This window comes from Oncorhynchus tshawytscha, linkage group LG26 (genome assembly GCF_018296145.1).
Source record: "Oncorhynchus tshawytscha isolate Ot180627B linkage group LG26, Otsh_v2.0, whole genome shotgun sequence".
NCBI lineage: Eukaryota > Metazoa > Chordata > Actinopteri > Salmoniformes > Salmonidae > Oncorhynchus > Oncorhynchus tshawytscha.
In genome coordinates, this window is record NC_056454.1 from 47,190,125 (window position 1) to 47,214,044 (window position 23,920).

The following is a 23,920-nucleotide window of genomic DNA, read 5'->3' on the forward strand; positions in this document are numbered from 1 at the left end:
TGTGACCAATAAAATTAGATTTGATCTGATTTCTAATGAGTGACTGCAATCCACACTTTGGTTTTGGTAGTCACTGCCAACAAACACGAATGTTAGCATTTTCAGACAAACACATTACTTCCTTCAGCACACTACCACAACAGCATGGTTCTTAGAGAGCATATTACATCAGCAAAAGTCAACCTGTGCACTGTGAATGAGGTCTAAAACGCTAAGGAATTCCACCAATTAAAGGTGTTACTCCAGGGACCTAATAAGGCCCTAATACAGCATAAACATTCAAAGTGAACCTAAAGTACAGCTCTATTGTCATTTGTGTGAGTACAACTTCCATTAGGCCTCAGCCTCAGTACAACCCTCACCTTTAAACTAGTCTTTCCTGCACAGGTCAAGAATCCCACCACTGAATCATGACTCTGTCACAGGAGGGATCTGAACCGTGGTATCCTGAGTGGATAACCAACATCTTAACCAATAGTAAAAGAGGAAAGTCCCTCTTGGACCGAGGGTGACACTGATTTAGAAGTTGTTTTCAGACAAAACCTACCATAAATTCACTCAAGTCTCAATCCTACATGCTCTCTATAGTGTTTCTGACAAAAAAACAAGACATTTTGGGATATAAAGAAGGATTTTACCTAACAAAATGACCATTCACTTTGTAGCTGGGACCCTTCGGATTGCAAACAGAGGAAGATCTTCAGAAGTAAGTGATTTATTTCATCGCTATTTGTGATTTTGTGAAGCTTGTGCTTTATGACAAAAAAAAATATGTTGATGTGGGGCGATTTCCTCCCCCATCCTAAATCCATCCAGATCCGTATTGGCAGTTTGTGGGGAGGACAACGGATTCAGACGTCAGAGTGAGGCTGTCCAGAAGTCCAGTGTTCGGCCCAAGACCAACAGCTGCATCCTTGCGCTTTCCTCTCCCATCGTATCAACCTCACACAAAGTCTAAAATGTCATGGTATGCTGTGTTAAAATCTCATGGCTGTAGTGTTAAGATTTCCCTTCACTGAAAATAAGGGTTCTAGCTCAAACCATTAAAAACTGCCCCAGACCATTATTCCACCCACACCAAACTTTACAGTTGGCACTATGCATTGGGGCAGGTAGCGTTTTCATGTAATCCGCCAAATCCAGATTCGTGAAGTGTGATTCATCACTCCAGAGACGCTTTTTCACTGCTCCAGAGCCCAATAGCGGAGTGCTTTACACCACTCGATCCGGCACTTGGCATTGCACGGCCATCGAAACCCATTTCATGAAGCTCCTGATGAAGAGTTATTGTGCTGCCGTTGCTTCCAGAGTCAGTTTGGAACTCGGTAGTGAGTGTTGCAAATGAGGACATTTAATTTTACAGGAATTTTAATCGCTTCGTTCTGCAGCACTCGGCCTTCCCCTTCTGTAAGCTTGTGTGGCCTACCACTTCGCGACTGAGACATTGTTGCTCCTAGATGCTTCCATTAAAAAATAACAGCACTTACAGTTGAACGGGAAAGCTCTAGCAGGGCAGAATTTTTACAAACTGACTGATTGGAAAGGTGGCATCCTATGACAGTGCCACGTTGAAAGTCACAAAGCTCTTCAGTAAGTCAATTCTACTGCCAATGTTTGTCTATGGAAATTGCATGGCTGTGTGCTCGAGTTTATACAACTGTCAGCAAAGGGTGTGGCTGAACTAGCCAAATCCACTTTTTGAAGGGGTGTTTTGATACTTTGTGTATTTAGTGTATCTTTGACTAACAGATGTATATTTTTATTCCCAATCATGTGAAATTCATAGAGAGAGAGAGAAAGAGAAGAGAGAGAGAGAGAGAGAGAGAGAGGGAGAGAGAGAGAGAGAGAGAGAGAGAGAGTGCACTGGGGAAGTGGCTGCAGGTCAAGGCAACACCAGATGAACACAAGAGGGCGTGGCAGGAGCAGATGTGACAACCTCAGGAGGAGGCATGTAGCTGGGTCCAGGGGGAGGCAGAAGGTCATACACAGGGGGTCCAAAAAGGCATCAGTACAGGCAGGGAAAAGGCTAGTAATGTCGTCCGGGAGATTAGGCAATAGTTTAATAACAGGAAACCCGAAAGGCTAAAGTACAGGCAGGGAATATGCAAAAGGCGTCGTTAGTGAGGCAGGCAAAAACTATCATACAAGGGAGGAGTAAATTACAGGAAAAACAGAGCTTCGAAAAGACATGTGTCAAATAAAAAAAACTCACAATGATGGGGTGCATAGAACTGAACTAAATATGTGTGATAATGACATACAGGTGTGTGAACAGGCGATCAGAATTCAGGTGATTGGGATCTGGAGAGTGAGCTGCGTTCAGGGGATCTACATGTTTGAGAGTGTGAGCTGGAAGCAGACGTTACAACAGTCATTATGGGGTATTTTGCATAGATTGATAAGGGGGAAAAAACAATGCAACACATTTAAGAATAGGGCTGTAATGTAAGAAAATTTTGAAAAAGTCAAGAGGTCTGAATAATTTCCGAATGCACTTTCTGTTTTACTGTTTAGAAATGAAGACACCTTATGTATCTAATCCCCCATTTGAAGAATTCATAAGAATTTGAACAACTTCTGCAATCTTTCCTCTCCGTGGCGTTGAGGCGGTGGGAGAAGAAGGTACAGGGATGCAGCTTAAGGTCCCGGACAGAACGTTGGGACAGAACCCCCACTCCTACATCCGAAGCATTGGCCTCCACCATGAACTGACGGGAAGGGTACGGATGAACCAGGATCGGAGCTGACGTGAAGAAGTTTTTAAGGTCACAGAACACCCGGTCAGTGGCCATGGATCATGTGAACGGAACCTTGGCAGAGGTGAGGACAGACAGGGGGAGGCCAGGGTGCTGTTACCTTGGAAAAGCGGCAATAAATGTTGGCGACTTCAGGATGTGTTGCAGCTGCACCCTGGACGTAGGCTGAGGCCATTTCACCACCGCTTTCACCTTCTCGGGTCCATCTGGACACTCCCAACAGAGATGATGTAGGCCAGTAAAGGAATTTTGGAGCAATGGAACTCACTTTTCCTCCTTGACAAACAACTAGTTCTCCAGAAGGCGGACACGGAGCACGTGTTCCTCGGGGGAGCGGGAGAAGATGGGGAATATCATCAATGTAGACAAAGATGAATCGGTTTAGCATGTCGCAAAGAACATCGTTCACCAGAGCCAGGAACACTGCAGGGGAGTTGGCGAGGCCAAATGGCATGACCAGATATTCGTAGTGGCCGCTGGCTGTGTTGAAGGCGGTCTTCCATTCATCCCCCTCATATCCGCAGCAGGCCGCAGGGTCTGGTCCTTGATGATAAAACAATGGCGCCGACAGAAAGTTGCCTCCCTTCTGGTCCTGAGAAAACTATGCAGTTATTTGTTTTTTTTATGTGTTTTTTTCTTACATTGTTAGCCCAGAAAATCTCAAGTGTTATTACATACAGCCGGGAAGAACGATTGGATATAAAAGCGATGTCAATTTACCATCATTATGACCAGGAATATGTCTTTTCCGAAACAGATCCTTTGTTCGGACCTCCACCCTAGACATGCGATCTTATCCCAGAGGACGACCCAAAACAACATGGTCACTGCAAATTTGGCTAGTCATCTAAAACACTCAAACTTTATAGATGCACAATCGTGAGCATCCTGTTGGGCTGTATCACTGCCTACTATGGCAACTGCACTGCCCTCAACCGTAAGGCTCTCCAGAGGGTAGTGTGGTCTGCACAACGCATCACCTGGGGCAAACAACCTGCCCTCCAGGAAATCTACAGCACCTGATGTCACAGGAAGGCCAAAAAGATCATCAAGGACAACAACCATCCGAGCCACTGCCTGTTCACCCCACTATCATCCAGAAGGCGAGGTCAGTACAGGTGCATCAAAGGTGGGCTCGAGAGACCGAAAAACAGCTTCTATCTCAAGGCCATCAGACTGTTAAACAGCCATAACTAACAAAGGTGTAACGCTACTTCAAAAATGTTAACATATACATATGAGATGAGTTGTGTAGGATATATAGTATTCTATACCATCTACTGCATCTTGCCTATGCCGCACGGCCATCGCTCATCCATATATTCATATGTACATACTCTTATTAATCCCTTTACATTTGTGTGTATCAGGTAGTTGTTAATTTGTTAAATTACTTGTTATATATTACTGCATAATCAGAACTAGAAACACAAGCATTTCGCTACACTTGCAATAACATCTGCTAACTATGTGACCAATAACATTTAATTTGATCTGATTTCTAATGACTGACTGCAATCCACACTTTGGTTTTGGTAGTCACTGCCAACAAACACGAATGTTAGCATTTTCAGACAAACACATTACTTCCTTCAGCACACTACGAAACGCCTGATTTGGTAGGCATTTCGTAGATCCAGCTTGGAGAAGACAGTGGCCCCTGGAGCAGCTCGAAGGCTGAGGAAATGAGTGTTAGCGGATAACGGTTCTTCAGTTGTCCCCAGTAGTCCCCAGTAGTCAATGCACTTCTGCAGGGTCTTGTCCTTCTTCTACACTAAGAAGAACCCTGCGCCAGCGGGAGAGGAGGAGGGACGGTTAAATCCTGTAGCTAGGGAGTCCCCCATCTAAATCAAATCAAATCAAATGTATTTATATAGCCCTTCATACATCAGCTATTATCTCAAAGTGCTGTACAGAAACCCAGCCTAAAACCCCAAACAGCAAGCAATGCAGGTGTAGAAGCACGGTGGCTAGGAAAAACTCCCTAGAAAGGCCAAAACCTAGGAAGAAACCTAGAGAGGAACCAGGCTATGTGGGGTGGCCAGTCCTCTTCTGGCTGTGCCGGGTGGAGATTATAACAGAACATGGCCAAGATGTTCAAATGTTCATAAATGACCAGCATGGTCCAATAATAATAAGGCAAAACAGTTGAAACTGGAGCAGCAGCACGGCCAGGTGGACTGGGGACAGCAAGGAGTCATCATGTCAGGTAGTCCTGAGGCATAAGTCCTCCAAGAGAGAGAAAGAAAGAGAGAAAGAGAGAATTAGAGAGAGCACAATTAAATTCACACAGGACACCAAATAGGACAGGAGAAGTACTCCAGATATAACAAACTGACCCTAGCCCCCCGACACATAAACTACTGCAGCATAAATACTGGAGGCTGAGACAGGAGGGGTCAGGAGACACTGTCTAGTCCTCAATAGCTTTGGTCTCTGGTCCCGACAGCGAGTACAGACGTCCCCCGGGGCATGGCAGAACAGACTCCAGCTCATGATAGCACCCGTAGAACAGTTGATGAGTGGAATGTGTCGCTGGAGTCAGGAGAATCCCAACGCCATGGGAATCTGGAGGGACTTGATGAGTGGGAACTGAATGGTCTCGCTGTGTTTCCCTGACAATCATAGTGTTATTGGTGACCCGACCTATAGAGCGCACGTCCAGCACTCTAACATCCATGGGAATGGAGAGGGGCTGAGTGGGGATGTTCAGCTTGGAAGCCAGTGTGGCGTCCAGAAAGCTCTCATCGGCCCCTGAGTCAATGAGAACCCAGAGAGATTTGGACTGGTTCCCCCACAGCAGAATGACAAGCAGAAAAGTTATCCATATGGCCCACCAGAGTACTCGCTCCCTGGAGAGCCTGGTCCTGTACCGGGCAGTATAATATAAAATGACCAAAAGTCCCGCAATACAGACAGCTCCTTGTGCTGATCCTGTGTTGCCGTTCTGCTGGTGACAGCCCAGCTCTGCCTAGTTGCATGGTGTCGGGAAACAGTGCCTCTGCCCTTTTGGTGACTCTTGAGGAAGGTCGGGAATCGTTGGGTGCTCTCGGCTACGGGACTGTCGGGGACTTCCAGGATGGCTCGAAGGCGAGGTGGAATTTCTGGACGAGTGAGTGACATCGAATTCCCTGCTCATTTGTCATTCCAGCAATCGCCCATCGATGTGGATGGTCAAAGCGATGAGGGAGCCTAGATTCGTGGGTAACGCCCGAGCCGCAAGCTCGTCCTCACCCTCCTCCGAGACGCCGTGCAGGAACATGTCGAATAATGCTTCTGGGCTCCACGCACTCTCCGTTGCCAAAGTGCGGAAACCCAGCGCATAGTCGGTCACAGTGCAGGCGTCCTGCCGGAGCTGGATTAGCCTCCGGGCAGCTTCTCTCCTGGAGAACGGGGCATTGAAAACCTTCCTCGACCTCTCCCACGAACCCCCCCAGGCTCACGCATATAGCTGGCTGCTGTTCCGATACGGCGGTAGCCCAGGTGAGAGCACTTCCAGACATCAACATGATGAGGTAGGCTATTTTGGAGCGATTCGAGGGGAAGGAGGAGGGATGAAAATGAGGACAACCTTTGCTAAAAAAAACACTGACAGGTGCTCGGCTCTCCATTAAAGAGTTTCGGGGGAGATAACCGGGGATCCAAGTAAGTTGGAATGGCCGGTGGGGAGGCGCTGCAAACCGCCGAGTTACTGGAGGACAGTGGGTTTACCACCGTGGCAGGCTGCCCCCCAGACAACCAGTGGAATTGTTGTTGTATCATGTCCAACGCCCGGTCATGGCGCTCAGCCAACGTTTGAACCCCCTCCATCAGCCCACGAAGCAATTCCTCATAACAACCAATGGAGGCTCCTTGGGAGGAGAGGTCGTTGCGCAGGAACCAAAACCAGGAGGGCGAGAAAAAGAGAGACAGGGAAAGCAGGAGCTGAGACAAACCGCTGGTTGGCTTGAACAAACAAGACGAACTCGCACAGACAGAGAGAAAACACAGGTATAAATACACAGGGGATAATGAGGAAGAAGGGCGACACAATCACATAGACAGGTGAAACAGATCAGGGTGTGACACAAACAGGAAACATGTCAGTATAGAGACAAAGTGGAATCGCAATTCAGCGGCTCAGACAGAGGATTTATTAATAATTCAGTTCAGATCGACATTTTTATAGTCTATGGAACGTTCCTATGGAATGCCACTATTTTGATTGCATTTGCTATTAGCATGTACACCATAAACTTATGCTATGTACACCATAAACTTATGCTATCTCATCAACTTCCCTACTGTCAACTTTTCTACACACTGACCAGCTGACTTGTGGCGTGCCATCATGTTTCCTGAGGTTGTGGATTATGGTCCAAACTGAGCTCTGACATCGCCCAAAACATTTAGTTTTACAGTTTCCAAAGTAAAATAGCCTTTGAGTGACCAAAACATAACCAATGATATATTTTCCCCATTAAAATTCTCAGTTAAGTAAATGTACCTTTTCTCTCATCTCTAACGGTCAGTTAGAAGGACAGGCTAGGTGGGCACAGAAACATCCAATCCTGTCATACATTAAATCAGGCTTTCACAAATGATTTGTTTATCCAACCATTTGTTCCATTGTGTGTTCATTTGTTTTGTGTGTCCACATGTTTTGTTGTGGCTGTGTGTGTGTGTGTGTGTGTGTGTGTGTGTGTGTGTGTGTGTGTGTGTGTGTGTGTGTGTGTGTGTGTGTGTGTGTGTGTGTGTGTGTGTGTGTGTGTGTGTGTGTGTGTGTGTGCAGAGAGACTCCAGGGAGGGGAGTTTCTGTCAGTAACTCAGGTATAAATATAGAGGCAGAGCTCAGAGTTTGTCAGAAGGCGGACCTGACAGGGTCACACACAGGACCAAGCAGGAGCAGGACCTCAGCATTTTTACTTTTTAATACAAATGGAGACACATGAAGATGTTCAATACTGTTTTCAAGACAGAAACTCTTCTTGCAGAAAGGCTTTTCTATCGACATCTATCTACATAACACTGTACATCTTCTTCTCATTGATTTCAGCAGTTACAGTATTTTTGAACCTACTGGTGATCATCTCCATCTCTTACTGCAAGCAGCTCCACACTCCAAACAACCTGCTCATCCTCTCTCTGGCTGTGTCAGATCTCCTGGTGGGACTGATTGTGATACCAGTAATGACTGTAGCAATAATGGAACCATGCTGGGGTTTTGGGGAATATTTCTGTGTGTTTCATGGCTACATTGCTTCTTTATGTACATCTTTATCTCTGGGCAATTTGGTCTTGATATCTATTGACCGCTATGTTGCTGTGTGTGATCCCTTATTGTACCACTCTAAAATAACAACAACAAGAATCAGATGTTGTATATCCATCACCTGGTGTTGTTGTATCATCTACCGTGCTGCTAATATACAATATTTTGTAAATGTACAGGTACCAAGTAGGTGTTTGAAAGAATGTACTGCTGTTGAAGGGTCATTCTGGGTTAATATCACTGATCTTGTTATTACAATGGTTGTCCCGTGCTCTGTTATTATAACACTTTATTTGAAAATCTTTGTGGTGGCCAGATCACAGGCCAGAAAGGTATTTACAAAAGAGGCTGCCAGTGTGTCTGGTGTTAAAACTGGACAGGCAAATAAGTCTGAGAGAAAAGCAGCAAAAACTCTTTCTATTGTTGTTTTCAACTATTTAATTTGTTGGATTCCATCTCTATTTGTTTTCTTTTTCTTTTCTGTTTTAATTGATAATTTATTTGCATATTTCATCAGTTTTCTGTCATTTGTTAATTCCTTAATTAATCCAATAATTTATGCTTTCCTTTATCCATGGTTTAAAGTGACAGCTAAACTTATATTAACTTTGAAGATAAGACGTTCATTGTTCCAATAATATGATTCCCTAGTTCGGGAAACATCGGTTTGATATAGTTTTGTTCTACAGGTGTTGTAATTATTTCATGTGACAATACACTGACATGACTCATCTCACTGTTGTCATCATAGGTACATGTGGTGTTGATAAAGAATGATTTGCCTGGATTGGAATGGAATGACTTGGAGAAGGCATAAGACGGCATAAGCTTGTTTTTATAAAAGACATTGTAGTCATTGTGGATTGTGTACTCCAAATACCTAAGGCTGTGGTTGTTCCATGTTAATGATAAATAGTATGTTAGTGTTCTAATGGTACATTTGAGGACATCATCAGCCATTCTGTATGTTGTTTAACATCTCCCTCTAGTGGCTCAATTGTGACACAACGTCTTCATCAAGTGTAGTAAAGTTGAAATGTACAATACTGCATGATATCAGATAACGTCCAGGTCTAAATAAATGCTGTATTGTGTAAGTAGTTGATGGTAAAATGTAAGAATATGCAATTATGGTTAACACTTTATAATAACATTCATTAATAAACCATTTGTAAGGAATTTAGTCTGCTCACCTTTTAATATTAAGCCCACATTTGCAAATGTTATTCAGCTAGTTATTCTGACATTTATAAATAACTACTACAGTAAATACGTTCATTATTCAACACAACAGAGCAGGAGACCACAGCAGACACTTCAACCTCATCATACTGGTTATGAACACTACCACTACTCTCACTACCACCACTCTCACTACATCACTGCTGCCAGGTCAGGGGTCACACCAGAGCAGCTATCTCAGATGCTGTTTACTCTGAATTAATATAAAGAGTGGGTATCACACTAAATCATTTCTAAGTAAATTGTTTATTCATCATTTGTAATTTTTCCGATATTTCTTTTAGGAAACTGATAATCCACGTAATTATAAAAAACGTTTATAGTACGTAATGATTCATAAGATCATTCCAAAGATGTGACATAAATGTATTTTTACCATTTAATACTCATTTAGTAAAGTAGTTTTCTCCTAAAGTGAAGACTATTCTTTATAAATGTTTTGAACAGTGAACAGTGACCATTTTGAACAGTGACCAGTGGTGTGCTGAAGGAAGTAATATGTTTTATCTGAAAACCATAACAGTCTTGTTTCTTGGCAGTGATGGATTGCAGTCACTCAGTAGAAATCAAATAAAATGTTACTTGTCAAAAACATTTGTTTAGCCGATGTTATTGCGGATGTAGCGAGATGTTTATGCACCTAGTTCCGACAGTGAAGCAATATCTAACTAGTAATATCTAACAATTTCACAAAAAAATACTTAATACACACAAATCTAAGGCCCTTCTCCCCAATTGCTCAGCTTGGCCGGGCTGCCAGCTCTAGGAAGAGTCTTTGTGGTTCCAAACTTCTTCCATTTAAGATTGATGGAGTCCACTGTTCTTTAAATTTTTTGGACCCTTCCCCAGATCGGTGCTTCTGCACAATTCTGTCTCGGAGCTCTACAGACAATTCCTTCGACCTCATGGCTTGGTTACTGCTCTGACATGCACTGTCAGTTGTGGGACCTTATAAAGAGAGGTGTGTGCCTTTCTCAACAAAAAAAACAACATTTTACTCTGAAAGTCCGTTAAAAATAAATTATTTACAAATGACTGCCTACATTGGCCAAACCCGGACGACGCTTGGCCAGTTGTGCACCATCCTAAGGGACTTCCAATCAAGGCCGGTTGTGATACAGCTGGATTTGAACCAGATTCAGTGCCTTAGACCGCTCCGCCATTCAGGAGCCAAAATCAATCAAGTTGTATTAACATCTCAAGGATGATCAATGGAAACAGGATGTGCTTTAGCTCAATTTAGAGTCGCATAGCAAAGGGTCGGAATGCTTATGTAAATGAGGTTTCTGTTTTTATTTATTTTTTAATTTCTAAAAACCTGTTTGTCGGGTATTGTGTGTAGATTGATGAGGGGTAAAAAATAACTTAAGCAGTTTTAGAACGTAACAAAAAGTGGAAAAAGTGAAGGGGTATGAATACTTATAATGTCGCCTCATATTAAACATTTGACCTCATATCCAAAGTAAAGAATAAAGAGCAACATTTCTTTAAAAATTTTCCTGCAGAGTGAAACAGAGGACAGGTATTGCTTTCAGTATGTACAGTAGAATGGCACTACAATGGGCCTCAGGATCTCGTCACGGTATCTCTGTGCATTCAAATTACCATCGATAAAATAGAATTGTGTTCGTTGTCCGTAGCTTATGCCTGCTCATACCATAACCCCACAGCCACCATGGGTCACTTAACAAAATGTGGAAAAAGTCAAGAGTTCTGAATACTTTCTGAATGCACTGTATATCATAAGATAATGTTGTAATTACAATCATTTTGAAGACCAATACATCCTTAACTATTACAACACATTCAGTAATGGTTACAGAAATCATTTACTTGCTATGACTGTGATACGCTTTATTTTTTATCAACCTTGGTTAAATGCACTGACTGCATGTTACTAAGGACCAGAGCGCCCGCTAAATTACCAAAATGTAAAAATTCAAATTTGCCAAGAACACTGGGTAATATGTAGCTGCATTGGCAATTCCAGTAATATACTGTAAATTAGATTACGGTAACATTTTTAGTACCATAAAATTCATTGTCATAAATTGGATTACAGCCTCTGTACTGTAAAATAAATTACAGTAACTTACTGGCCAATTGCTTCCTGAAAGTTACTGTACATTTTACAATAAAATGTACAGTTTTAGTGTGGTTCCAGTTGCACCTACTGGGACAGCACCAGTCTGCGGTTGGCCTCATGGCACCTTGTACAGGGACATGCTGTGGGAGCAGGAGGATCTTGGGATCTTCATTTCCAACTTAGCCAGAGAGCGCTGCTCCACTGGCTGCAGGACGGACACGTAGAAAAACCAATGTTTCTCCACACAGCCGTGGCAGCTGCCACTCCAGCCTGACACCAGGCTGGAGCAAGGGACAGACAAAACATTAAGGTTTCAATTTAGAATATTTGTTATGTCAAATCAAATTTTATTAGTCACATGTGTCGAATACAACAGGTTCACCTTACAGTGAAATGCTTAATTACGAGCCCCTAACCAACAATTCGGTAAAAAAAAATAAGATAAGATAAGAATAACAAATAAAAGTAACACGTAATTAAAGAGCAGCAGTAAAATATCAATAGCGAGACCATATACGGGGGGGTACCGGTTAGTTGAGGTAATATGTACATGTAGGTAGAGTTAAAGTGACTATGCATAGATAACAGAGGAGCAGCGGTGTAAAGGGGGGTGCAAATAGTCTGGGTAGACATTTGATTAGATGTTAGTGAGTCTTATGGCTTGGGGGTAGAAGCTGTTTAGAAGCCTCTTGGACCGAGACTTGGCACTCTGGTACCGCTTGCGATGCGGTATTCAACGGCTCAGACAAAGGATGTCCTGACCGGATGCCCAAATATGGGCATGCACACGGCATCCGGACATAGGGTCATATGTTGGCAGCAGCCACTCATGCATACTTCAGTGTTATTTGCCTCGAAGCGAGCATAGAAGTAGTTTAGCTCGACTGGTAGGCCCTTGTCACTGGGAAGCTCTCAGCCCTCGTCTGTGCTTCCCTTTGTAGTCTAATGGTTTGCAAGCCCTGCCACATCCGACGAGAGCCAGAGCCGGTGTAGTACGATTCGATCTTTGTCCTGTATTGAAGCTTTGCCTGCTTGATGGTTAGTCGAAGGGCATAGCGGGATTTCTTATAAGCTTCCAGGTTAGAGTCCCGCTCCTTGAAATCGGCAGCTCTAGCCTTTAGCTCAGTGCGGATGTAGCCTGTAATCCATGGTTTCTAGTTGGGGTATGTACGTACGGTCACTGTGGGGACGATGTCGTCGATGCACTTATTGATGAAGCAAATGACTGATGTGGTGTACTCCTCAATGCCATTGGAGGAATCCCAGAACATATTTCAGTCTGTGCTAGCATAACAGTTCTGTTGCTTAGCATCTGTTTCATCTGACCACTTTATTGATCTAGTCACTGGTGCATCCTGCTTTCATTTTTGCTTGTCAGCAGAAATCAGGATAGAATTATGGTCAGATTTGCCAAATGGAGGGAGATCTTTGGAAGCATCTCTGTGTGTGGAGTAAAGGTGGTCCAGAGTTTTTATTCCCTCTGGATGCACATTTAACATGCTGATAGAAATTTTGTAAAATGGATTTAAATTTCCCTCCATTAACCTCTCGGAATTGCTCGACGCTAGAGGTTAAATACAAAAAAAATAGCCTGCCACCCCTTGTCTTAGCAGACGCCGCTGTTCTATCCTACCGGTACAGCGTATAACCTACTAGCTGTATGTTGATAGTGTTGTCGTTCAGCCACGACTCCGTGAAGAATAAGACTAGTTTTGAATGTCCTGTTGGTAGTTTAATCTTCCGCATAAGTCATCGATTTTATTCTCCAAAGATTGCATGTTTGCTAGCAGAATGGAAGGAAGTGGGGTTTTATTTGATCGCCTACAAATTCTCAGAAGGCAGCTTGCCCTTTGGCCACTTTGTCACGCAAATCAGGAGGACCTCTACTTCCGGCGCCGACAGAGATGGCCGCCTCGCTCGCGTTCCTAGGAAACTATGCAGTTTTTTGTTTTTTTACGTGTTATTTCTTACACTAGTACCCCAGGTCATCTTAGGTTTCTTTACATACAGCCGACAAGAACTACTGAATATAAGATCAGCGTCAACTCACCATCAGTACGACCAAGAATATGTTTTTCGCGATGCGGATCCTGAGTTCTGCCTTACAACCAGTGTAACCGAGTGGATCACATGCAGCGACCAAAAAAAAAAAAAACGACTCAGAAAAAGAGGGAAACGAAGCGGTCTTCTGGTCAGACTCCGGAGACGGGCACATCGTGCACCACTCCCCAGCATTCTTCTTGCCAATGTCCAGTCTCTTGACAACAAGGTTGATGAAATCCGAACAAGGGTAGCATTCCAGAGGGACATCAGAGACTGTAACGTTCTCTGCTTCACGGAAACATGGCTCACTGGAGAGACGCAATCCGAAGCGGTGCAGCCAGCGGGTTTCTCCACGCATCGCGCGGACAGAAACAAACATCTCTCTGGTAAGAAGACGGGCGGGGGCGTATGCCTTATGGCCAACGTGACATGGTGTGATGAAGGAAACATACAGGAACTCAAATCCTTCTGTTCACCTGATTTAGAATTCCTCACAATCAAATGTAGACCGCATTATCTACCAAGAGAATTCTCTTCGATTATAATCACAGCCGTATATATCCCCCAAGCAGACACATCGATGGCTCTGAACGAACTTTATTTAACTCTCTGCAAACTGGAAACGATTTATCCGGAGGCTGCATTCATTGTAGCTGGGGATTTTAACAAGGCTAATCTGAAAACAAGACTCCCTAAATTTTATCAGCATATTGATTGCGCAACCAGGGGTGGAAAGACCCTGGATCATTGTTACTCTAACTTCCGCGACGCATATAAGGCCCTGCCCCGCCCCTTTCGGAAAAGCTGACCACGACTCCATTTTGTTGATCCCTGCCTACAGACAGAAACTAAAACAAGAAGCTCCCACGCTGAGGTCTGTCCAACGCTGGTCCGACCAAGCTGACTCCACACTCCAAGACTGCTTCCATCACGTGGACTGGGAGATGTTTCGTATTGCGTCAGACAACAACATTGATGAATACGCTGATACGGTGTGCGAGTTCATTAGAACGTGCGTTGAAGATGTCGTTCCCATAGCAACGATTAAAACATTCCCTAACCAGAAACCGTGGATTGATGGCAGCATTCGTGTGAAACTGAAGGCACGAACCACTGCTTTTAATCAGGGCAAGGTGTCTGGTAACATGACTGAATACAAACAGTGCAGCAAGGCTATCAAACAAGCTAAGCGCCAGTACAGAGACAAAGTAGAATCTCAATTCAACGGCTCAGACACAAGAGGTATGTGGCAGGGTCTACAGTCAATCACGGACTACAGGAAGAAACCCAGCCCAGTCTCGGACCAGGATGTCTTGCTCCCAGGCAGACTAAATAACTTTTTTGCCCGCTTTGAGGACAATACAGTGCCACTGACACGGCCTGCAACGGAATCATGCGGTCTCTCCTTCACTGCAGCCGAAGTGAGTAAGACATTTAAACGTGTTAACCCTCGCAAGGCTGCAGGCCCAGACGGCATCCCCAGCCGCGCCCTCAGAGCATGCGCAGACCAGCTGGCCGGTGTGTTTACGGACATATTCAACCAATCCCTATACCAGTCTGCTGTTCCCACATGCTTCAAGAGGGCCACCATTGTTCCTGTTCCCAAGAAAGCTAAGGTAACTGAGTTAAACGACTACCGCCCCGTAGCACTCACATCTGTCATCATGAAGTGCTTTGAGAGACTAGTCAAGGACCATATCACCTCCACCCTACCTGACACCCTTGACCCACTCCAATTTGCTTACCGCCCAAATAGGTCCACAGACGATGCAATCTCAACCACACTGCACACTGCCCTAACCCATCTGGACAAGAGGAATACCTATGTGAGAATGCTGTTCATCGACTACAGCTCGGCATTCAACACCATAGTACCCTCCAAGCTCGTCATCAAGCTCGAGACCCTGGGTCTCGACCCCGCCCTGTGCAACTGGGTACTGGACTTCCTGACGGGCCGCCCCCAGGTGGTGAGGGTAGGCAACAACATCTCCTCCCCGCTGATCCTCAACACTGGGGCCCCACAAGGGTGCGTTCTGAGCCCCTCCTGTACTCCCTGTTCACCCACGACTGCGTGGCCATGCACGCTCCAACTCAATCATCAAGTTTGCGGACGACACAACAGTGGTAGGCTTGATTACCAACAACGACGAGACGGCCTACAGGGAGGAGGTGAGGGCCCTCGGAGTGTGGTGTCAGGAAAATAACCTCACACTCAACGTCAACAAAACTAAGGAGATGATTGTGGACTTCAGGAAACAGCAGAGGTAACACCCCCCCATCCACATCGATGGAACAGTAGTGGAGAGGGTAGCAAGTTTTAAGTTCCTCGGCATACACATCACAGACAAACTGAATTGGTCCACTCACACAGACAGCATCGTGAGGAAGGCGCAGCAGCGCCTCTTCAACCTCAGGAGGCTGAAGAAATTCGGCTTGTCACCAAAAGCACTCACAAACTTCTACAGATGCACAATCGAGAGCATCCTGGCGGGCTGTATCACCGCCTGGTATGGCAACTGCACCGCCTCAACCGTAAGGCTCTCCAGAGGGTAGTGAGGTCTGCACAACGCATCACCGGGGCAAACTACCTGCCCTCCAGGACACCTACACCACCCAATGCTACAGGAAGGCCATAAAGATCATCAAGGACGTCAACCACCCGAGCCACTGCCTGTTCACCCCGCTGTCATCCAGAAGGCGAGGTCAGTACAGGTGCATCAAAGCTGGGACCGAGAGACTGAAAAACAGCTTCTATCTCAAGGCCATCAGACTGTTAAACAGCCACCACTAACATTGAGTGGCTACTGCCAACACACTGTCAATGACACTGACTCTACTCCAGCCACTTTAATCATGGGAATTGATGGGAAATGATGTAAATATATCACTAGCCACTTTAAACAATGCTACCTTATATAATGTTACTTACCCTACATTGTTCATCTCATATGCATACGTTGATACTGTACTCTATATCATCGACTGCATCCTTATGTAATACATGTATCACTAGCCACTTTAACTATGCCACTTGGTTTACATACTTATCTCATATGTATATACTGTACTCGATATCATCTACTGTATCTTGCCTATGCTGCTCTGTACCATCACTCATTCATATATCCTTATGTACATATTCTTTATCCCCTTACACTGTGTATAAGACAGTAGTTTTTTTTTTTTGGAATTGTTAGTTAGATTACTTGCTCGTTATTACTGCATTGTCGGAACTAGAAGCACAAGCATTTCGCTACACTCGCATTAACATCTGCTAACCATGTGTATGTGACAAATAAAATTTGATTTGATTTGATTTGATTTGACCTGGGCCAGTTCCCGAGAACGCAGTACATCATTCGCGTTGGGCTCGTCAGACTCGTTAAAGGAATAAAAGGATTCTGCCAGTCTGTGGTGAGTAATCGTAGTCCCGATGTCCAGAAGTTACTTTCGGTCATAAGAGATGGTAGCAGCAAAATTAGGAACAAATTAGGTACAAAAAATAAGTTGCAAATAAACATAAAAACACAATAGGTTAGGGACACGTAGAACGTCAGCCTTCTCCAGAGCCATTTTAGGTCACAGTCAACATCTGCCTTTATCTTCAACAAACAAAATACTTTTTGACTTTGTCATTAATTGGTTCATTTTGAAGGAACTCCAGACGCAATTGTTTTCAAAATCCAAATGGTCTTAAATCTCAAACATGTTCAAATATGGATTGTCTAGGCTACAAGTGATGTTGTCCAAATACTTATGACTTCATCAAAATGTGGGGGGAGACTTTATTCATAAGGTGTATTCATTTATGAAAACTGTTTTGGTTACTTCATGATTCCTTACGTGTTATTTCATGATGTCTTCACTATTATTTTACAATGTAGAACATTGTAAAATATAGAAAAACCCTTGAATGAATATCTAAAACATTTGACCGGTACTGTATACGGACGGGTAAGATAGTCTGGATAGCTACATTTTCAGATATTACGCGTTTCTAATTTAGTCAGAAAGTCACTTCATTTCAAAGTTATAGTGTACTGTTAGCTTGCTGGTTGTTCAGCTACCTGCTGATTCACACAGTGTTCATTTAGCTAGCTTGCTACATTTCTAAACAATAGACTCCACCATGAAAGTAACAATTTCAATAGATTGTTTGACGAATATACAAACGCTCAACACCCATTGAATATGGCCGGTGACAGTAAACATTGTCAAAAAAGCATAATTCAATTGTTGCCAGCAGCACAGTTGTAGTCACCAACGCTCTGGATAACATGAAAACAGCCCAACTAGCTCTGCTAGGCCGAGTAAAGTGGTCAGAGTGGGGTGCTCTCTCATCATGTGTCTGGAAGTAGTTAGCAAGCTAGCCAATGCTAGAGGAGCGCTGTCTACTTCCCGGTGACGCCCATTCATGTGTGTAGGCCTGTCCCCTCTACATCGACTTCAAGAACGTGGTTCTGGCAGGTCTACATCATCCCACCGCAAGGCTACCTGGCCACCTCCTGCCACGGAAAGTGCCTGTTACCGCTGAGCGGCACCAACCACACCATCCTGCAGACACTTTTTGCTGGGGTCTCAGGACTTTTAAGGTTAACTTGAAGAAAGTGGGTGGTTGGTGGAGTATATTTAAGGAAAGGTTTGTTTGTAATGTTTTGTGCTTCATTTGTTTTCTATCACTCATAATAAAACCCTTATATTCAGTGAGTCTCCTGTAATGAAAAGGCGTTGGTATTATTCAGAAAGATGGTCTCTTCTCAGTTTGATACAGAAACACTTTTCACCTGACATAGAATGTACAGATAGAAATTGACTTTATAGAACAGACATACTTCTCTTTCATATAGAATGAGTCATATTATACCTGTCAGTCACAGATTGGGAACTATACTGCCATCCTATGGCCACTGCACATACTGAAAACAATCCCTTCCCAATGGGCACAGACATCAATTCAATGTCTACTCCATGTAGTTTCAAAAAGAAACAAAGCTGATTCAACAAGTTTGTGCCCAGTGTGTTTAAAGCTCTGCAGAAAAACTGTTTTTAAACTGGGCTTTTTACTCCAGCGTTTTGGACATGCCCCCCTCATTTGAAGAGAGTCATACGTTTTTGGAAAACTTCACTTGTAGTGTATTAAAGGTATTGACCCTTTAAATGTAATGGTCAGTTAAATTATATATTTAGATATTGGTTCCATTACCGTGTAAGCAGTCTATGAGCTGCTCTAATGAATGACTGCAACCCACACTTTGGTTTTGGTAGTCACTGCCAACAGACAAGAATGTCATCATTTTCAGACAAACACATTACTTAATAAGTCAGCACACTACTACAACAGTGTGACTGTTTTGGAATAAAATGTTCAATATATTTCCTTTAACATCCTCTGTGTTGTTTGCTTATTGTTTAACCATTGATATGTTCTGGGTCGTTTTGAGACCTTATGTGTCATCAGGTAGTACTGGAATATCTATCAATAGCATGTCCATCTTCTTGTGATAAAATACACTGGTCACTGTTCAACACATTTATGAAGTATTAAGAAAGTATGAATAGTCTTCACTTTAGATTAGAGACTGCAAAACTACTTGACTAATGATTAGTAAATGGTTTATAAGTTAATTCATTAAACATCTTCTGGATGACCTTATGATTCACTATTACAGATTATAAAAGTTGTTTATAAATGTGTGAATAACTAACTTACTAAAACAAATGTGAGAGTAATGATACATGAATGATTAATAAACTATTGACTTATTTACTAATCTATTATACATTCTTTATTACAAAGTGTTATTATAAAGTCTTACTAATCTCTATATTTATTCTGACTCCACAGCATCTGAGAGAGCCGCTCTGGTGTGACCCCTGACCTGGCAGCAGTGATGTAATGAGAGTGGTGGTAGTGAGAGTAGTGGTAGTGAGAGTAGTGGTAGTGTTCATACCCAGTATGTTGAGGTTAAAGTGTCTGCTGTGGTTTCCTGAGCTGTTGTGTTGAATCATTAGTGGATAGAGTAGTTATTTATACATGTGATAATACCTAACTGACTAACATTTAACAAATGTGGAAGTAATGATTAATAAATGGTGAGCAAACTGTAAATGCCTTACAAATGGTTTATTATTAAACCATTATTATTATAAAGTGCATATTCTTACATTTGACCATCAACTATTTACACAATACACCATAGAGTTATACTTGGATGTTATCTGATATCATGCATATTGTACATTTAAATGTTACTGCACTTGTTGAAGTGAGCCACTAGACACTAGAAGGGCAATTCCAGTCCTCGGTGGCCTGATTGGTGTCACACTTTTCCCCCATCCCTAGCTAACACATGTACTATGAAAACATTTGTACTATGAACGCCTTAAGTTCAGAGTTAAAATATGTTTAGCTGTCACTTTGAACCATGGATAAAATAAAGCATAAATTATTGGATTAATTAAGGAATTAACAAGAGGCAGAAAGCCGATGATAACTGATAATAAATTGTCAATTACAAAAGTAAAAAAGAAAACAAATAGAAATGGAATCCAACAATTGAAATAGTTGAAAACAACAATAGTGTTACGATCAACTAGTTGAAGGCTCCATCAGCCTCTGCTGACCACTGCAGACGCACCGGCCCCCTTCAGCAGTGAGGTAATGGGCGTCGCTACTTGGCCAAAACCCCGGATAAACCTCCGGTAGTAATTGGCAAACCCTAAAAATCGCTGCACCTCCTTTACCGTGGTCGGAGTCGGCCAATTACGCACGGCGTTAACGCGGTCACACTCCATCATCATCCCCGAGCTGGAAATGCGATAACCCAGGAAGGAAACGGCTGGTTTGGAGAACACACATTTCTCAGCCTTGACGTATAGGTCATGCTCCAGCAGTCGCCCAAGAACCCTGCGCACCAGGGAAACATGCGCGGCGCGTGTGGCAGAATAAATCAAGATGTCATCAATATACACTACCACACCCTGCCCGTGCAAGTCCCTGAGAATCTCATCTACAAAGGATTGGAAGACGGCTGGAGCATTCATCAACCCATACGGCATGACGAGGTACTCATAGTGGCCTGATGTGGTACTAAACGCTGTTTTCCACTCGTCTCCTCCCCGAATACGCACCAGATTATACGCGCTCCTGAGGTCCAGTTTTGTGAAGAAACGCGCTCCGTGGAATGATTCCACCGCCGTAGCGATGAGAGGTAGCGGATAACTAAAACCCACTGTGATCGAATTGAGACCTCGATAATCAATGCACGGACGCAGACCTCCCTCCTTTTTCCTCACAAAAAGAAACTTGAGGAGACGGGTGACATGGAGGGCCGAATGTACCCCTGTCTCAGAGCTTCCGTGACATATGTTTCCATAGCCACCATCTCCTCCTGTGACAGTGGGTACACATGACTCCGGGGAAGTGCAGCGTTCTCCTGGAGGTTTATCACGCAATCCCACCGTCGATGGGGTGGTAATTTGGTCGCCCTCTTCTTACTAAAAGCGATAGCCAAATCGGCATATTCTGGGGAATGCGCACGGTGGAAACCTGGTCTGGCCTCTCCACCGTCGTGGCACCGATGGAAACTCCTATACACCTCTCTGAACACTCGTCTGACCACCCCTTAAGAGCCCCTGTTTCCAGGAAATAAGGGGATTGTGAATAGCCAGCCAGGGAACCCCCAACACCACCGGAAACCCAGGTGAATCAATAAGGTAGAAACTGATCCTCTCCCTATGATTCCCCTGCGTTACCATGTCCAGCGGAATCGTGGCCTCCCTGACCAACCCTGACCCTAACGGTCGGCTATCTAAGGAGTGCACGGGGACAGGTGGGTCTATCTGTACTAACGGAATACCCAATTTACGGGCGAGTCCACGATCCATAAAACTCCCAGCTGCGCCTGAATCGACTAGCGCCTTATGCTGAAGAGAGGGGAAAAACGCAGGAAAAAAAATTAACAAAAACATGTGACCAACAGGGAGCTCTGGGTGAGTTTGGTGCTTACTCACCTGGGGTGGCCGAGGAGTGTTCCGCCGACCCTCTCGACTCCCAGAGGGACTCCTCCAACACCGGTCCGAAGTGTGTCCTCTCCGTCCACAATAGGAGCAGGAGGAGCCCCCTCTGATCCCCCTAGATGCAGCTCCTCCCAACTCCATCGGAGTGGGAGTGGGAGAGCTGGAAGGTGGAATTAACAGGACCCCTTCTGTACGCCCGCGGGCAGCCAGCAGGTTGTCCAATCGAATAGACAAGTCTATTAGTTCATCCAGGGAGAGAGTTGTGTCCCTGCAAGCTAGCTCCCGGCGGACGTCCTCCCGGAGACTAACCCGGTAATGGTCCATCAGGGCCCTGTCATTCCACCCAGCACCAGCAGCTAGGGTCCTAAACTCCAACGCAAAGTCCTGTGCGCTCCTCGTCTCCTGTCTGAGGTGGAACAGTCGCTCACCCGCCGCTTTACCCTCTGGTGGATGATCGAACACAGCTCGGAAACGGCGGGTGAACTCCAGGTAGTTGTCCCGAGCCGAGTCTGGACTATTCCAGACCGCGTTAGCCCAGTCCAGGGCCCTGCCCGTTAAACAGGAGACGAGGAGGCTCACACTCTCCTCACCCGAGGGAGCCGGACGCACGGTAGCCAGGTAGAGCTCTAGCTGGAGCAAAAATCCCTGGCACCCAGCCGCCACTCCATCGTACTCCCTCGGGGGAGAGACGCAGTGCGCCGGACCCAGAGGATGACGTAGGTGGAGGAGGTGATGTCGGCAGTGGGGGAGCTGGGGTAGACGTCGGTAGGCCACTCCTCTCCCATCGTTCCATCCTCTCCATCATCTGGTCCATCGCGGTACCAATCCGATGGAGGACCGCTGTGTGGTGGTGAACGCGCTCCTCCATAGTGGGGAGAGGGGTGGTCGCTGCTCCTGCTGATTCCATTTCAAAGGTGCGGGCTTCTGTTACGATCAACTAGGAGTGGTGGTGGGTGGAATCAGGCGCAGAGAGCAGGGTTCAGTCTTTCCTTCAAATTTATTCCCCAGTGCAACAAAAACAGTCACGCCAATACACAGGGCGTATAATAAGTTGCCGGTCCAAACAACAGGACAAAATAGTCCGGAGAATAAATGTACGAATAACTCACACCATCAAACACAGAGTAACACAAACAAGCCCGCACAAATACCCAGCGGGCCTAGTGCCCTTAAATACCCTACAAACAAACCCTAATACAAAACAGGTGTACCCAATTACCCAATAACCAAAAACAAACGGAAAGGAAATCGATGGCAGCTAATAGGCCGGCGACGACGACCGCCGAGCACCGCCCGAACAGGAAGAGGCACCGTCTTCGGCAAGGTTCGTGACAAATAGATGGAGTTTTTGTTGCTTTTCTCTCAGACTTATTTGCCCGTATAGTTTTAACACCAGACACACTGGCAGCCTCTTTTGAAAAAACATTTCTGGCCTGTGATCTGGCCACAACAAAGATTTTCATATAAAGTGTCATAATAATAGAGCACGGGACAACCATTGTAATTACAAGGTCGATGATATTAACCCAGATTAACCCTTCAACAAAAAACATTCTTTCAAACACCTACTCACCCGTACATTGACAAAGTTTTTATAATAGCAGCACGGTAGATGACACAACAACACCAGGTAATAGATATACAACACATCATTCTTGTTGTTGTTATTTTAGAGTGGTACAATAAGGGATCACACACAGCGACATAGCGGTCAATAGATATCAAGACCAAATTACCCAGAGATAAAGAAGTACATAAAAAGTAATGTAGATCTGAAACACACAGAAATATTCTCCAAAACCCCAGCATGTTTCCATTAATGCTACAGTCACTACTGGTATCACAATCAGTCCCACCAGGAGATCTGACACAGCCAGAGAGAGGATGAGCAGGTTGGTTGGAGTGTGGAGCTGCTTGAAGTGAGAGATGGAGATGATCACCAGTAGGTTCAAAAATACTGTAACTGCTGAAATCAATGAGAAGAAGATGTACAGTGTTATGTAGATAGATGTCGATAGCAAAGCCTTTCTGCAAGAAGAGTTTCTGTCTTGAAAACAGTATTGAACATCTTCATATTTCTCCATTTGTAACAAATGCTGAGGTCCTGCTGCTCCTGCTTGGTTCTGTGTGTGACCTTCTCAGGTCCGCCTTTTGACTAACTCTGAGCTCTGCCTCTCTATTTATCCCTGAGCTACTGACACTCCCCTCCCAGGAGCCTCTCTGTGCACATCCACATCAACACACTAACAAACGGTTAGATAAACAAATAATTTGTGAAAGCATGATGTAATGTATGACAGGATTGGATGTTGCTGTGCCCAGCTGGCCTGTCATTCAGCCTTACTGACAGTCAGAGATGATAGAAAAGGTACATTTACTCAACTGAGCATTTTAATATGGAAAATATAGTATTGGTGAGGTCACTCAAAGGCTATTACATGGGAAACTGTGTAAGACTAAATGTTTTGGGCGATGTCAGAGCTCATTTTGGACCATAAGCCACAAGCTCAGGAATTTTTTTAA

The 23,920-nt window shown here is 44.4% G+C and overlaps 1 protein-coding gene and 1 pseudogene across 1 annotated transcript; one reads left to right on the forward strand and one right to left on the reverse strand.

Annotated features, from left to right (window-relative positions):
• Window positions 1–7,615: 7,615 nt before the first annotated feature.
• On the forward strand, window positions 7,616–8,645 carry LOC112220677 (trace amine-associated receptor 13c-like). Its single transcript, XM_024382508.2, has one exon. The coding sequence runs from the start codon at window positions 7,674–7,676 to the stop codon at window positions 8,643–8,645; it is 972 nt and encodes a 323-aa protein (XP_024238276.2). The 5' UTR covers window positions 7,616–7,673.
• A 2,805-nt stretch (window positions 8,646–11,450) lies between these two features.
• LOC121840971 lies at window positions 11,451–23,511 on the reverse strand (annotated as a pseudogene).
• Between the last annotated feature and the right edge of the window lie 409 nt (window positions 23,512–23,920).

Excerpts from the sequence above, each read along its gene's own strand:
- LOC112220677 (XM_024382508.2), top strand. The coding sequence starts at position 7,674 with ATGGAGACACATGAAGATGTTCAATACTGTTTTCAAGACAGAAACTCT.